At 36.4% G+C, this 14,991-nt stretch overlaps 1 protein-coding gene across 4 annotated transcripts in view; it reads left to right on the top strand.

Annotated features, from left to right (window-relative positions):
* Positions 1-14,416, top strand: part of knockout (Stork-head domain-containing protein knockout) — a 212,039-nt gene extending 197,623 nt beyond the window's left edge. For all 4 annotated transcript variants that reach the window (XM_074171116.1, XM_074171113.1, XM_074171115.1 and 1 more), the window contains 6 exons: positions 6,394-6,589; positions 6,768-7,026; positions 9,391-9,584; positions 9,765-9,980; positions 10,183-10,337; positions 10,690-14,416. In XM_074171116.1, coding sequence (XP_074027217.1) covers positions 6,394-6,589; positions 6,768-7,026; positions 9,391-9,584; positions 9,765-9,980; positions 10,183-10,337; positions 10,690-12,261 — 2,592 coding nt within the window. In that variant the 3' untranslated portion in view covers positions 12,262-14,416. The remainder of the gene's footprint in view (positions 1-6,393; positions 6,590-6,767; positions 7,027-9,390; positions 9,585-9,764; positions 9,981-10,182; positions 10,338-10,689) is intronic.
* Positions 14,417-14,991: the final 575 nt, after the last annotated feature.

Raw genomic sequence — 14,991 nt, 5'->3', positions numbered from 1 at the left:
TAATATAAATTATTTCTAATTCTCATACATTTATACCATCAGTGTAATTTTAAATTAGTATAGGTCAACGATTTACATATAAATTGAAAAGGATTGGTCCTCAATCCATACCCTGTGACACACCCAGCTTAATAATTCACTTCTACGTTGGTATGCATTTTATATAAAAAGTATATCTCTCAGAGTCAGGTGTGCAGCTAGCTAACTTTCCAAAAGTTCCACTGAATTAATTTATGTTTGTGGGTCTCATAATGGAACCTTGTGGAGCTCCCAAACCAGGCTCATCAGAGTCGATTATTGGTTTTATATGATGGGAAATGTTCCTCCTGACGAAAATCAAGTAGTTTTCATAAAAGAGCTCTAAAACAACGCATTTTAAACTTATCATTCAACCTTATTTCTTAAAAAAATTATTCAGATACTTAAAAAAGAGGAATGAAATGATGCATTCAAGGGATTCGTTTCTATTTCACCATTTGGCAACATCGGTTATAGCTAATAAAGGACAATGAATCTGTTACCTGTATGAGACAAACAAAGGTGACATATTTCAGAGGCGTGCTGTTCTGTTTACTTATGTTCCGAGTTCCGAGACATTCTGTGACATATGACATTTTGTGCACCTAACCTATCTTCCTCTATATAAATGAATAACAAAACAACTGTTGTTTATGTGGCTTGTGGAGGTGGTATTGAACAATAATTTATATTTTGCCTTAATTGTTGATTTATAAAGATAATTTGCCTTTTTTTAAAGTAGAATATCTAGGTATGTATAAATTATTTCAACTTGATATAGGCGCTGTTGCCAATATGTGAATTTGAAACAAATCCCTTCAAAAATCAAAACCCAACATTTGAAACATCAATTTGAATACTTTCCGAAGTGAATTTGAAAAACTCATGAATTAAACTCAACTTTATTTTGTTCAAACTTGCATTTGCTGTAATAACCCAACATTTCCCATTATTTCAATAGGAAATAACGTACATCTGATGTATCTGGGATCTTGATTTTTTTCTAGAGAAATTTTCCATTCAACTATTTTTGATAGATCATTTTTTCAGGTTTCTTTCATACAACAAAAAGCTCGTCACGCTTCTGACAATCACGGAACAATGAAAGTCATGCATGCTAGCTTACGAAATATTAATTAGTTATGAAAAATGGCTTAATTGTACATTTGCATAGAATTCCCATCGAAATAACTGTTCTTATCCCATTATTTCAACCACTAAGGTAGCAAATAATGATTTTGCATTAGCGACATGTCAATTATAGGCATCCACGTTCGTGTTGCAAAAATGTGGGAAGTGATTTGCATAAAAGCGAGTTTGGCGTATGAATTTGAATATCGAGTTACGGTCCGGCAGTATCGAGCTATATCAAACAGCTCTGAGGCGCGTACAAAATTGCATACTTATTAGCGGTTCGATCGAGGAATTTCAGTCCGTAATTATGTACGTAAATCGAGAAAAAAATATTCCACGCCTTCATCGCCGATATGAAGCGAGATTCCAAAAAAACTACGCGTTCTCTGACAGTTGTAGAGTTTGGATTTCTGTGAAAAACGCATTTTTTAAAGACAAAACACAAGCACTACATAAAACTCCTTAAGGTCCGCTCAAAGAACACCTTAGTCCTTAGTGTATTTCTGATATGTTACGCTCTTGGAACTTGGAACACCTCCCGTGAAAGTATCTATAGAAGAGAGACAAATCTCCAACCTTTCTTCGATGTTCCTGTCTACCAAGGTTGCAAGAAAATGTTCGTGTCTCCAATCAGGCAGATAGCTCTTTTTAGAATGAAATCCAGTAGCTTCAGAGTATGCTTAGGCGCGGAGCTCCATCCATGAGAACCATACTCCAAAGAAGTTCTGATCTGAGCTTTATGAAGCATCAAAAGTTGCTGAGTTCCTGGTTCGGAACAGTGTTTCAAGCTTTTGGGAAGCGACTTTTGCAGTTCCAGCGATTATGCCAATGTGTAAAAATGTATAATGTGCTACATTACAGTGAGAAATTCATCAACGATCATCCACTATTAACTGAGATATAAGCAAAAATATGTCAAAAAATGTAAGTTTTAATTTTTTACACCCTCTCCGACGGCACTGCAAATTGATTTGATCTTGTACGTGATATCTATGTATAATGTGCTACATTACAGTGAGAAATTCATTAACGATCATCCACTATTAACTGAGATATAAACAAAAATATGTCAAAAAATTTCATTTTTAATTTTTTTCACCCCCTCCGACGGCACTGCAAATTGATTCGATCTTGTACGTGATATCTATGTATAATGTGCTACATTACAGTGAGAAATTCATTAACGATCGTCCACTATTAACTGAGATATAAACAAAAATATGTCAAAAAATTCCATTTTTCATTTTTTTCACCCCCTCCGACCGCACTGCAAATTGATTTGATCTTTTACGTGATATCTATGTATAATGTGCTACAGTACAGTGAAGAATTCATTAACGATCATCCACTATTAACGGAGATATAAGCAAAAATATGTCAAAAAATTCCATTTTTAATTTTTTTCACCCCCTCCGACGGCACTGCAAATTGATTTGATCTTGTACATGACATCTATGAATAATGTGCTACATTACAGTGGAAAATTCATCAACGATCATCCACTATTAACTGAGATATAAGCAAAAATATGTAAAAAATGTAATTTTTTATTTTTTACACCCTCTCCGACGGCACTGCAAATTGATTTGATCTTGTACGTGATATCTATGTATAATGTGCTACAATACAGTGAGAAATTCATTAACGATCGTCCACTATTAACTGAGATATAAACAAAAATATGTCAAAAAATTCCATTTTTCATTTTTTTCACCCCCTCCGACCGCACTGCAAATTGATTTGATCTTTTACGTGATATCTATGTATAATGTGCTACAGTACAGTGAAGAATTCATTAACGATCATCCACTATTAACGGAGATATAAGCAAAAATATGTCAAAAAATTCCATTTTTAATTTTTTTCACCCCCTCCGACGGCACTGCAAATTGATTTGATCTTGTACATGACATCTATGAATAATGTGCTACATTACAGTGGAAAATTCATCAACGATCATCCACTATTAACTGAGATATTAGCAAAAATATGTAAAAAATGTAATTTTTTATTTTTTACACCCTCTCCGACGGCACTGCAAATTGATTTGATCTTGTACGTGATATCTATGTATAATGTGCTACATTACAGTGAGAAATTCATTAACGATCATCCACTATTAACTGAGGTATAAACAAAAATATGTCAAAAAATTTCATTTTTAATTTTTTTCACCCCCTCCGACGGCACTGCAAATTGATTCGATCTTGTACGTGATATCTATGTATAATGTGCTACATTACAGTGGAAAATTCATCAACGATCATCCACTATTAACTGAGATATAAGCAAAAATATGTAAAAATTGTAATTTTTTATTTTTTACACCCTCTCCGACGGCACTGCAAATTGATTTGATCTTGTACGTGATATCTATGTATAATGTGCTACAATACAGTGAGAAATTCATTAACGATCGTCCACTATTAACTGAGATATAAACAAAAATATATCAAAAAATTCCATTTTTCATTTTTTTCACCCCCTCCGACCGCACTGCAAATTGATTTGATCTTTTACGTGATATCTATGTATAATGTGCTACATTACAGTGAAGAATTCATTAACGATCATCCACTATTAACGGAGATATAAGCAAAAATATGTCAAAAAATTCCATTTTTAATTTTTTTCACCCCCTCCGACGGCACTGCAAATTGATTTGATCTTGTACATGACATCTATGAATAATGTGCTACATTACAGTGGAAAATTCATCAACGATCATCCACTATTAACTGAGATATTAGCAAAAATATGTAAAAAATGTAATTTTTTATTTTTTACACCCTCTCCGACGGCACTGCAAATTGATTTGATCTTGTAATTGTCATATATGAATAATATGCTACATTACAGTGAGAAATTCATCAACGATCATCCACTATTACCGGAGATATACGAAAAAAAAAATTAAAAATATCAGTTTTTATTTTTTCCACTTTCATATTCTGCAAAATTTTTTCAAGAAATTAAAAGATAAGACATTGATAAATTAGATATCTTTCGTTTCTAATACATTCAGGGCATCCTTAAAATCTCCTCAAACTATTATTTTCATAATATATTACAAATTGGGGCATACAAAAGCGTGGCTAGGAATTATATGAAACTTGGCAACAGTGGATGGATATTCTCCTCTATCCCGAAGTCGATGGTCTACAAGTCAAAAAGCGTGGCCAGAAAAGCGTGGATAACTTCACATAAACCATCAAAGGTATGGATAAAATAGTTGATAAACTATTCTATAGTCCTCTAGGCCTTTTTTATTTTATGGTCTTGGATAACGTAATAAAAGATTTTCTGAAATTCGAAAGCCTGACAGTTTCGCTACTTCCTGGAAGTTGTGGGAGTGAATTTTCAACTTGTCAGGTTGCTGCCAAAAAGGGAAGAAAGCTAACGAATCGGATGAGTACCACCATTATTAATTTGATTATTGCCTTTTTCTTTTGACACATAATTTCGTCACCAGCCAAGTTATTTGTAGTTATTTTCAAGCTAAAACGTGTTTAATTATATATATAAATTAGACTTGTGTCAACCCCTAGTACGTACAGAACTAGGTGTTAGTATATTAGAAAGTGAGTTTGTAAAGTCACGTAATATAGACGTTCTCTCTCTCTCTCTTTCCAAAGAAAAAGGTTGCATTAATTGAACTACTTAGGAAATACGAACCACCCGTCTTCACTGACCTAACCAGTGCTCTACCTTACCTCAAATACTGGATTTCGGTAGAGCACTATAACATTTTGATACTGTTTCCCCCTTCAGAGTAACAACTGATAAAACTCTTACACCTTATATAAAGACTCTTTTTGGGCCAGGAAAAAGCCCGTAAGACAGAGACATTTATATTTTTGGAGAAAACCGATGCCTGGGTATTCATGGCATTGAATTGAACCTGGACCCCAATTCGAAATCACTTCTAGATCCTCATTAAAATATGCAACCTCCTGCTGCCGGTGAAGATGTGGACTCGCAGCCGATGTTCTGGAATCCAAATGGAATGACGAGACAAGTGTGATGTCGTCAGCAAAGTAATATATTGGATTCTTGCTTTCTTCCAATGTGTTATTGATACACAATAAAAAGAGGGTTGAAGACAACATGGATCCCTGGGGAACACCAGCGTTGATGGTTAAAGTTTTCGATAGATATCCATCGACGACCACTTTCAGGAAGCTGCAGAGCCATACACAAATGATCCGACAAGTCATAGTATCGAAGTTTGTCCAGCAAACCCTCATGCCACACACAGTCAAAGGCCTCAGAAATATCAAGCGCAAGACTAACGTTTTGTAACAGACTGTAAAGCTCGTTTTCGTGTCAACTCAATATTTAACGCCCTTTGACTGTACGGACGAGATTTTGAGCTCCAGATCAGTGAATTTTAAATTTTTAAGTGACACCGTGTAGTAACAGTAGAAACACGGTAATCCAGGGATTTTGAAGTTGCTGGGAATTTAACCTGTTCACCAGCTGGAAAGACACTGTTTAAGAAAATGAACGAAACAATCGGTTTTCAATCTTCATACCACCTGCAAAAGAGGCTGAAGAAAACCACGAACTCGAGTAACACCCTGATGTACTGTAAGTATTAACAGGCCTAAGGAAGCTATTATATATCGAAACGTATTGAGGTTTCGTAACCTGTACATGAAAAGTGCCATTACCTTACGTTGCCCTGACCCAAAAAACTTACAACTTAGCATATTCACGTTGTCTAGCACCACCACTGCCAAGGGAATTCCTACTCCTCCGTACTCTCTCCCTTTCATGTCGCTGACGCATAACATTGTCCACATGGAGGGACGAAGTAACGGGTGAAGAATGCCCTTTTTTATTCAGCTTTCTTATTTCTTACATTGCCCATGTTATAATTTATTTCTATATCGACGTAATCTCCTACCTATCAACTAACAATTGATAAACTTGGAGAGATTAATAACCAAGCCCTTAGACCAGTTCTTTTGATCAGCGGTAAGCTCGTAGCTTGCCAATCATCCTTCTCGTTCATCCCTCACCACATTTTCTGCCTGTTCGTTCACAAACCTGATCCACCCCCCCTCTTCCTTCGGTTCTCTCCTCTCAATATAATATCTTCATTTTCTCGTGCCATACGTTCTTTTCATTCGCGTCATCCACTGTCGACTTTCCAAATATGGATAATTCATCTCTCATGAATTCTTTGCCAAAAATATACTCACCGGTTTTTGTTTCAACCGTTTTTTTTCTTTGCAGGGATTACTTTCCTCTAATTCAGTTTGTTGGTGGAATAATGGTTTGAATGGAGCGACGAAAAGTTTAGTTTATCATGGATACGTGAACCCAGGGGCATTATTGGTGGGATCAGAACCATGCGCGCTGGAAATATTGAGAAACGCTTGGGCAAGAAGGGTTCTACAACCACCGCCTGGATACCAAATAGTAGCTTTAGGTATGGAAATAATTGCGTCATTTTTAAAGTGAATTTTAGTATTTTCAAAACGTGCAAGGGTTGAAGGACCTCAATTCATCGTGTTCAGAGGGCATTCCATACCTTTAGCCGGTTTTGGATTATGGAAACTATCTGATTTCTTTATCTTGAGTAATTGTTTTGATTTCGTATCTTGCAGAAGACGTAGAACATTGTGCCACCGCCCCAGTAACCCAGACCCAATGGACCCCCCTTCCCGAAGCCGTTTGCTCTGTTATCCTGAGATTGTCGAGCCAAGGAAGACCGGCCGGCATCGAAACTATCAGAGAATCTTTGATTCTTGCATTTCCCCACGTGTCGCCACCTAGCGAGCAGGCCATGTACGATACCCTGGTGCAGTTGATGAAGGAAAGAAAACTGTATAATACGTCTAGTGGATATTTTATAGTAACGCCCGAGTAAGTGCAGATGTCACTACTAGTAGGTTCGCGTATTTGTGTCAATTTTGAATTTACATACCTTTTGAATGGAAACATTTATGATGGTATATTTATTGCTATTTCGAATTGTGAATGAAAGGAAATTATATAAATTTTGTCTATGACACTGCTGTTATATATTCGAATGAAAAGTTTTAACCTATTGAACTTTACAGTCACACGAAGACATGACATACCAACAGACACAGACGCACAGACGCAATCTCAGAGTAACAAAAGACAATAGAGAGGCCTCTTCCATCCTTACATTGAAGGCAGCATAAGTTTGTTTGTTTAGTGAAGTAAGTTGTACCATAAAACAGTGGCGGTCGTTTTATTTGATAACCGGAGGGATATTATATATTTATAAAATAAATCATTTCAGGTGGAAATGTATTCTGTTCAAAAAGTTCCTACAGGAAATCTGATTTATTATTAAATGGGGCCAGTTGTTCTACCACCTACTATATTTTTATTTATGTATGGCTTTATAATAAAGCGCGTGGTTTACTAGGTTAAAATTAAATTATTTCAAATGAACTAATTCATAACAATGATAAATGTTAATTTCAAAAGTAATGAACTTTGCTTCATAAAATCAGATGAAGAAATTTGTGATTTATTCTCAGATTTGACAAACAAGCGGTACGGTTTGTGAGCTCCGATATAAAGAGGCAATCATGAATATTTATAATTACGATTACGAGGTTTGATATTATGCTGTGATTTCATTCAAAATTGGTGTCAAGAGTTCTTTGTGGACTGACATTATGAAAGGGGATATTTTTGATGTTTGTAATGATCGTTTTTTTTATCTTATTCTTATAAATGAAGTTTTTGAAACTAGGTTTACATTATTTCATTATTTGACATATCCCAACCAAAAAGAGGTTAAAAAAATGGCAATCGTCATTTCTTATTGAATATTGTCTGTGCAAAGAAAGAAAAACCAAAACGGAGATCATATTTTTTGTGTGACGTAAGTTAGTTGTTAAGTGAGCAATAACAGATATAACACCGGTTGCACAAGAATAACTATTTAGTATACAAACTGAACAGAAAACTTTTTAATCTATTGGTCACACATAATAATATCAAATCTCAATCGTAAATATGAATATTCATGATTTCTAATCGAAAATCCTTTATACCGGACCTCACAAACCGTACCGCTTGTTTATCAAATCTGAGAATGAATCACAAATTTCTTCACCTGATTTTATAAAGCAAATTTCATTACTTTTGAAATTAACATATTTATCATTGTTATGAATTAGTTCATTTGAAATAATTAAATTTTAACCCAGTAAATCATGCGCTTCATTAAAAAGCCATACATAAATGAAAATCTAGTAGGTGGTAGAAAAACTTCATTTCCATAATCATTAATAAACAATAAATAAAATTTCCTGTAGAAACTATTTGAACAGAATGCGTTTCCACCTGAAATGATTTATTTTATAAATATATAATATCCCTCCGATTATCGACTAAACCAACCGCCACTGTTTTATGGTCCCACTTACTTCAAATGTAAACAAACTCTCCATAACCTCTCATTACCCGCCACACCCCCTCGCCCATAAGTTATACAGAAAATGATAGTACGATATCTGTTTCAAAACGCATGTATTGTATTGGTATAGGCACCGTACAGACATGGCAACTCTATATCTTATTATTATTCTGAGGTTTTAACTGCTTCTCTGTGTTGTATTATGTCACTTATAGGTCATGGGGTCATGTTTTCACAGTGTTGCAGATTATTGCCCTGTGATGAAATGCATACTTATTTCAACATGTCTGTTTTCATGTTCTGTGTTTTTATATGGTTTCTATGGTTTTAACTGCTTCTCTGTGTTGTATTTCTTAACACAAGGATTATAATCAAAGAGAAAAATCACGGACAATCACTAAAAAGGTAAACGGTTGGTGAACTGCAAAGATGTGTTTCTGGATCATTATTCTTCGTCAGTGCAGTATAGTCGAGTGAGAAGAATGAACAACACTCGCTAAAAGATATGAATACGACAAGTTAATGACGTATTGGATTCTCTAGAGATGTATATCACACAGTAACTATACATACAAATAAACACAGACACAATAGTCACAGTCACAGACACAGATACTCATAAACACACAGTCACCCACACAGAACACACACACTCCACAAATAAGCTATAACAAAATTATTGCAATCAACCCAGATTTATTTAGTGTTGAATAGATTAGAAACACAGATAAGTTTTACTTAAAAGTGAGTTTTTACCGATAACGCTTTTCATCACTTATTTTTTTCTCAAAAGCACTTTCAACGAAAACTTTTTTTTCCATCTTCAGAAGACGAAGATCTAGGAGCCAGTCCAGAAACCGGAAAAAAGATGAAATCAACATGGACTACGTTCCGAATAAGTCGATGCTCATGTCGACTGAAGAGGCAATGGCCATGGTTCATGGAGATATGGCTACTGTAAGGGATGGAAATATAACCCACCAATGTATACAGACCAATTTAGCGGATGTTATTTGTGGAGGTAAAATAATTATTAAAAAATTAATAATGATAATTAATAATGAATGAAAGAGTTGCTTTTCGTCCCCTATTGAAACCTTCCAATTTTTGTTACCATATATCGCGTGGTTCAAAAATTAATAGGTGGGAACTTACTCTAGTCTAGTACTGTATAACTCTTTTTTCAATTTTACTGTTGTAGGAAACGCCAGTGATAAAATACTTTACCCGAGAACGAAGAGACGATCCGCGTCTTTTCCCGCCCCCAGAAGCCCAGACCGAAGAGGTTCTTTTCGACTCTGGAGTTCTAGCAGGAGGTTAAGAAGATCGGCTTCGACTAGGACCATCGCCAAGCATTACGTCGATACCAGTAGCAGTACCGAATACCCCAACAGTGGAGATTCGACACCCACACCAAGTATGATTACTTATTATTTTCAATACTGCCGTACTTGATAATATTATTTTGAAAAATGTTCAATTTGTCAAAGTTTATGTAGAACTAGGTGACCCAGAGAACTTCGAATTAATAAATATATATCATCAGCTTAGTTACATTGAAAATATTCCAAAGAGGTTGTATTTCATGAAATAAGTAAATATTGAACATATCTTTACAGAAAAAGAATCTTTGCTGTCCAGGCTTTTCCGAAGATCAAAGCGTTCGCAATGTCACATTGGAACGTTCAGTGCTCAATTTCCTCCTACGGAATGGTTCAACTCCAAAGCAGTACACTTACATAATGTAGGGACCCAAACTTCGGCAACAGAAAAGGTATACATTTTTCAAATTATTAAAGATTTTTCAACCTCCGTCATCGAGACACAACACCACCAATACACCAAAAAAATAATTGCATTTCGTTGGCACAAAACATCAAAACAATAATGGGTTTGCCCAATACCACAAATCAACTTCATATTTATCCCTAAACATATCTATTCTGCCTTCATCTGCTATTTCGCTTATAACACACCTGTATATTATGATCAAATACTCTGGAAATTTATATTCTAGCAATAACTCCAAAAGACTTCAGAAGACGATCTTTGTGTTAGGTCAATATCCTGTCTTTTCATCTGTATTCAGAAGTAGTTAATACATATTATCATACTGTATTTTTCAGGAAACGGGTCTCAATATCGCCGCCTACTTGGAAACCTGCGACATTGGCTCATCGAGATCCGCCACGTTACCACGAAACCACCGAAGATTGCCGTCCGGTGATCTAAACTACGGAACGCCCTTAACCGGGTCCAGAGAAAACTCTCCCGTATCAAGATACGCCAACTCCTCGTACGCCACCAGTACCTTACCGAGGAAACACGGCTACAGAAGTAGGGAAAGCTCAAGGAAAACTAGCAGGAGCAGCCTGACCAAGCCCCAGGTCGTGACCGAAGTCAAAGTCGAAGAGAAACCGCAAGAAACGGAACCTTCATCGAAATTCAACGAGAGGCTGTGCGTACCAGCTGCAGAATCCACCAAAACTAGTCATAGATGCACAACGAATTTCAGCTACGAGGAAAACGCCGGGTCACCGACAGATTCCCCGGTAAAGAACCTCTCCAGCATAGACAACAGTGGCCCAAGCAGCATCGAATCGCACAAGAGCAGCAAAACCGGCAGTTCCCTAACTAGCGGGCCATCTAGTTTGGAGTCGCACAAGACAGTCATCAACAAGAGCCTGGGGGATTCGCCCACTAGGATAGACCCGAGGATACCGAAGAAGATCTACAGGAAAGACAAGAGCAAGTACAGCCCCAAAGTCAGTACCACGGCAGCTCCCAAATCCTCGATGTCGCACAGCAACTCGTTCACACTCCAAGTGACGACGAACCAGAACGGATTGAACGTGAACAACAAGATAAACGCCAGCGCCACTACGGCCATCAACGGCGGCGCAGGCGGAAACACGAAGATATTCGTCCAGAACTGTCCAGTGAGGTCGGTGATCACTTTCGAGAACGGGCAGGATGACGGAAATCCCAACTTGGTGATTATCAACGGTGGCGAGAAGAGCGACGTAGCGGCGTCAGCGAGCGAGACAGACGACTTCAAACCGGCCAAGAACACGAACCATATGAAAGAGTCGCTGCACAGCTTGAACAATTCCAGAGACACGATTAACAACGAGTCGAAATTCGAGACGATGAACAACAGCAGGAAACTCTCGCTCCAGTTGCCGTCTAGGGACAGCTTGAACTACCACAACGTGATCAAGAACGTCTCGCACAACCAGTTCAATTCCAACTCGAACCCGGACTCGCCAATAGCGAACACTTTCAGGGAGATATCGAAGAACCCGCTATTCAAGAGCAGCCCTCCTAGTCCGACGAAGAGTTTCGAAGGCATCTCGCCGCTCTCCTCGGGCAAGTTCATCAAGAACGAGGTGGGGTCGAAAACGTCCCTGGAAAAGTCTTTCCAGCTTTTGGAAAACGGCAAAGGCGCCGACAAAAACATAATGGGTTCCGAGCCGAACATTTGCTTTAAAGAACGGACGCTAACCAGAGAGAACAGCAACCATCAGTTTCCCAGCCTGAGTGACCTCAGCTTCAACTTCACGAGTTTGGCCGCTCAGAAAATTCTGAAGGGCGTCAGCATCAACAGCGTCGATACGCTGGTCGAATTGAATATGGCTGCCAACGTCGAGAAGCAGAACAACTGCGACGTCGTGCACACGGATTTCGGATTAGTGTAGCTTTTCTTTTGCAAACTTTTTGAAGGTAAAGTTCGCATAAGAGTAGATGCGTACGCGCTTGAAATTGAAGAGATGTCCGTCATCGGCGTCGAAAAACGTGACTTCTAATAATGTACTAAACATCCGATTATCGTGACTTTCAATTATGGTGGCGACATCCTATGTCACAAATGGAAAACTTTTTTAGTTAATCACGTTTCTTGATGATGTGCTATTTGGCAAGACTTCAGATTGGGTTTTACAAAATGAAAAATATGCATGATGGTTGACAACTGACTTTACTATTTTCTGAAAATGGTCGCATATGATGACGTATAGGTCAATTTGTATTGACAAGGGTGCGTTCAATAATGCCTAACTTCATATCACATTCCCCTCACTAGATAAAATCACATTCATTGTCACTTTCAGAAAATTCAAACAACCAAAGATAACAACTCATTTATGCAATGCACAATTTCACGTTTTTTCTTCAAAAGAACATATTCAGGAAACGCTTTTTGTGAAACTTTCATCTTAAAATACGAACTAACACTTTGTTACACCTTAAAGCACATCTGACGATTTGTATCAATATAACTCTATATTTTATAATGAACACTCCATGTTTTCTTTCCCTCCACAGAATTGAAAATGAACAACTTTAATCAGATATAACCTAACCTCTTGACAAATAGATTAACAGTTGTTACCTTTATGAGACATAACCATCCAACTTGGTTTTTCTTAATTTTCCCACCTGACCTCGATGTCGAAGGAAGAATTTCTATATATTCAAACCCGTATTCAAGCATAGACTAAAGTACCTAGAGCTACAACTATTACTGACACCGTTGCCGTCCACTGTTACGTTATAATGGGTATTACCAACAACTGAATCAGTTAACACAAAACTGCTAAAGCTCAAACTCACATTTTCTGATGATATATTTTCACACTGTCTCTTACATTCAGGCAACGGCACCATTCGTGTCTTCTACATCTATATTTTCTTCATTCTCGTGAGGCTTGTCATCCCTCAACCCTAAATATCTGCTATTGCTAGTTCCTCAGAGGAAGGTTCGACGTTATCACAAACTGTTGGTAATCTGGATTTTTTTGTTACTGAGGCCATTGAATCGAAAAGAAGAATCTGAATTTTTTGAAAATTTTCTGTTTCTTCTCAGTATTTCACCATCGTCAGTAATAATTCTTTAAGATCTAAATCCTACTGACTGCGCCATGTGTTACTTGGCAAGACCTCAGATAGTGTTCAACTAATTGAGATGCGTGCATGCTGTGTAAAAACTGAGATCATTTTCTTCTGCAATTGTCCACGTATGAGACGTGGCTATGTCAGTCTCTATTGATAAGGAGATTCACTAATACCTGACTTCATAACACATTCGTGGGAGAGATTAAAATATCTACGTGAAACTTGTAGAAATGTAGAAACATAAAAATAGCAGCCAGGTAACTAAGTGTGCATAAGAAGATATATTTTCACTGACGAATTTCCAGAAATGAAATATTTTGGGTACCAGGTTTTCTCATTATGTTTGATTTTGCCCTGTCCCGTGACATAGAAGTTTAATCTCCATACTGAACCATTTCAGAATCCAAATCCTCTATGACACTCAAATATTGAAATTTGCTTGTCAATTTTTCAATACATTGAAGTTTCATGACACTAGTTTCCTAATGCAATCAGGACTTACTTTATATTGCATGAAAATATCACAAAACAAATATTGACCCGAGCTTTATCACTAACCTGTTGATTTTTATTTCTATGTCAAATAGGATCTTCAGTTCAAATTGAAAGGGGTATATTTTTAAGAGAGATTCATTTTTGAAAAAACAATTGGAATATTAGGAAAGATTTAACAAAGGGAGTTGTATGCTTTGTAAAGTATTTGGATGTCTGAGCTACCATGAACATAGTGAATATCGCGATATGATATTTGAATGTAAAATTTAACAAGTCAATGTACTAGTGGCCTAAATTCTTAAAATATTTTTGCGAAAATTTTATTGATTGTATACAAGGATATTTTAGAGTTGTAGTAATTTTGTAATTTTGTATATTTATTATATATTGTATGTAATTATTATGTATGCAGCTATCTCGTAACCATTGTACAGATTAACAATAATAAATATTTACCATTATGAATTGATTTCTTTCTATCTAGCACAATTATCAGAGGATGTTTGGAAGATTCAAAGCTAATTATTTCGTTACAACCCTACGACCAAGAATGGTCTCTGTCAAAAATACGAAAATCAATAAAAATTTCATAATTGTTGAAATGTATCGCTGTTAAAAATATGTCAATTGTCAGTTTTGAAATCTCTCAACTGATACTTTCTGTCAATGATAGTGTACTAAGACCAATAATCTCAGGTTGAGAGAGACAGATTGGCGTGGTTTCGGATTTGTCCATGCTGAAATGATTTATTCATGTACAAATAATCTACTTACAAAATTTTTGGCATAAGGAAGTTGTGGTCCACACGAAAATTTAAATGAACATTTCTAGGCAATTACATAAAGCTATAATATTAAACTTACCTATAATAAATAACCAGGCCGCTACCGTAAAATTTATATAATAGTTACTTGATAGTTCAAAACAAAATAGTTCACACATCAAAATGTGTAATCACCAAAGTAGATTGACTTGAATCCTCTCGAATAAAACATCCGTAGATTGTACCATCACATACAACATATAAAAAAAATTAATG

The sequence above is a fragment of the Leptinotarsa decemlineata genome, unplaced genomic scaffold, assembly GCF_025532065.1.
Source record: "Leptinotarsa decemlineata unplaced genomic scaffold, Ldec_3_MD MMD2_tig00000008_RagTag_RagTag, whole genome shotgun sequence".
NCBI classification, from domain to species: Eukaryota; Metazoa; Arthropoda; class Insecta; order Coleoptera; family Chrysomelidae; genus Leptinotarsa; species Leptinotarsa decemlineata.
The sequence above is the reverse complement of the archived record's forward strand: the minus strand, read 5'-3'. Positions and strand labels throughout refer to the sequence as shown.